Genomic DNA, 2,385 nt, shown 5'->3' with positions numbered 1-2,385 from the left:
ATTGCTACCATTTTGACTTGTTATGTTTTTCTTGTACTTATTTTTCACTATAAACTTTTTAATATTATACTTTGTAGAACGTTTATAATTATTTAGTATATCACTTTGTGTTAAAAACACTTTCACGTTTGTTTGTTACAATCTCTCAAAGAGTTGTTAATACTTTGCTTGCTTATTCAATTCTGATACGAAGAGCGTTTATGACTGGTATTTATACCAAAATGGCTCTTCATTGAATATTCCGGACGCTCTTTCTCGAAATTTCCACACCAATCTACTAGCTAGATGAAATTTGGTTCAAAGTGACGAATTCTCTCTTGCTGCTTATACTATTGTATTCAAATACACAAATAGAAATGTAAGTGTGTACACAAAAGTGTTATGGAACTGCCTTCAAATGAACACATACTATAATTTATTTAAAGGTGAACTCAGCAGAGAATAAAAGTCATTCATAATTGAGAACAGACACACTTCTAGAAAGTTCTGTTAAAATGACCTTAATATTTGAAAATATTAAAAAGTTTTTATAATAAATAATACATGGGCTCACCCGAATGTGCTTTGACAATAAAGGTGACGCCACATCGGTTATATTTGTTTAGAATGGGGAAAAAGCGGAATTTGTCTTAAGATAAAACATTGTTTTTTGATGGAAAACATCGTCGTCAAAAACGGTGGCTTGATAAGTTTTACGGCATATCATTGAACGACCCAGTACTAGTTTGTTAAATTTTGTCGCTACTATGTATGCCCGCACAAAATAATGCTTCTCTCATCAGCTTGTGGTGCGATTGATAAATTGAAGAAATTGTTCTATGATTTTTGCAAGATTTAGCAATCTGTGATCACGAATCGCTCACAGCAATAAAGCATCTTGTCTAAAACTTCTTTAGTGAAATAAATAATCAAAAACGAAAAATTACAAAATTATCCACACAAACAAAATAAAATAGTTGTGTGTTCGTATCTGCCTACACGTATTCAAGAGAGTATTTCTGTAAAAACAAAAATATTTTCGATGTACTTAAGTAGGGTTGTATATTTTGTAGTTGGATAGCAATCACTTCATTCATCAGATCAGCAATACATAGTACATTATTCGATCTCACGCCTACACTATTTTTTACATATATACATGCATACATATGTATGTATTTACACTAATGTTGATCTTTGCATACATTCTGAGAATAATTTAAAATTACCCGATGAGGAGGCGTATTTCAAAGATCTGTCTGTCTGCTCAAGCAAGCGGTAACTTGTGTAAAAAATGAGTTTGAAATTTCTTCCGAGTGTGCACTGACACGTGACATGATATCAGCAAATCATATTGATAATAATTATTTACTTTTAGCATTTCATTTTACAGAATAAAAAAGCGTGTAATCGTAATGAATTCTATTATATCATTCTTACATACATACATACATACATATGTATTATGAATTGTACTAAATTCCATTTATTCTATTGGTCATTGATATTAATTAATAAAAAAAATTATAATTGGTAATCTTTAAAAATATGTGCATACGTACATACATATGTACATATGTATTTGTATATTTAAGGTTTGTGATTAAAGTAAAAAAATTAAATAATTATTCGTTTTGACTTTCCTTTCAAAGTAAAGCTAAAGAAGAAATTTCCAGATACTCCTCTCGTAATTTCCCCATACAACTGTACGTAAGAAAGTGTATATTGTATCAAAAAGTTGTAAATGCCTAGCACATATTTATGTACATAACTATAACGGCAACTACACTATCTAAGAGATAATGTCGCTCTGCTTTTTCATCACAACTCAGTTAATCACAAAACTTTAAGAGAGCAAATATTCACTTACTCTCACTCAAATCAGTTCATTTGTATATACAAACATACATATATGACTATATAACAATCGTGGCGGTAATTCAGTTAGAAAATGTTAAAAATAAAGGCAGTCAACAATTTACTTTAAACTACGAATCCTTCCAATATCCCAATAAGTTTTAACTTTTTAAAACTAAACCGCTTTACTGTGCTTCATACCAAAACACAGCACGAAAGAGAATTATACACACAAGCTTTCTCAGATTTAAATACTTCAGCGATAAAATTAAACACATTCGCAAATACTTATGTATGTATATAGAGAAGAGAGTTCGTCATACTGAAGCAAATTTAAAATTTCTCTCATATAACTATTTGCCGGCTATAAAGTCAGGAATACCAGTATCTGTATATACACATGTATGTATATTATTATTCATATTCACCCAGAGTTTACGCGAGCTACTATGAGAATCGAAATTTTCTACTTGTCATATGGAAATTTCGAGAAAGAGCATCCGGAATATTCGATGAAGAGCCATTTTGGTATAAATACCAGTCATAAAC

General features: G+C 30.3%; 1 protein-coding gene across 1 annotated transcript in view; it reads right to left on the bottom strand.

The window, feature by feature from the left end:
- The window catches only part of LOC108978575 (heat shock protein 70-like), a 14,683-nt gene extending 14,499 nt beyond the window's left edge, over positions 1–184 (bottom strand). Inside the window, 1 exon segment of the mRNA XM_018948929.1 lies at positions 9–184. Coding sequence (XP_018804474.1) covers positions 9–11 — 3 coding nt within the window. The 5' untranslated portion in view covers positions 12–184.
- Between the last annotated feature and the right edge of the window lie 2,201 nt (positions 185–2,385).

Source organism: Bactrocera latifrons, unplaced genomic scaffold, assembly GCF_001853355.1.
Source record: "Bactrocera latifrons isolate USDA-ARS-PBARC rearing strain unplaced genomic scaffold, ASM185335v1 scaffold_124, whole genome shotgun sequence".
Lineage (NCBI taxonomy): Eukaryota > Metazoa > Arthropoda > Insecta > Diptera > Tephritidae > Bactrocera > Bactrocera latifrons.
The sequence above is the reverse complement of the archived record's forward strand: the minus strand, read 5'-3'. Positions and strand labels throughout refer to the sequence as shown.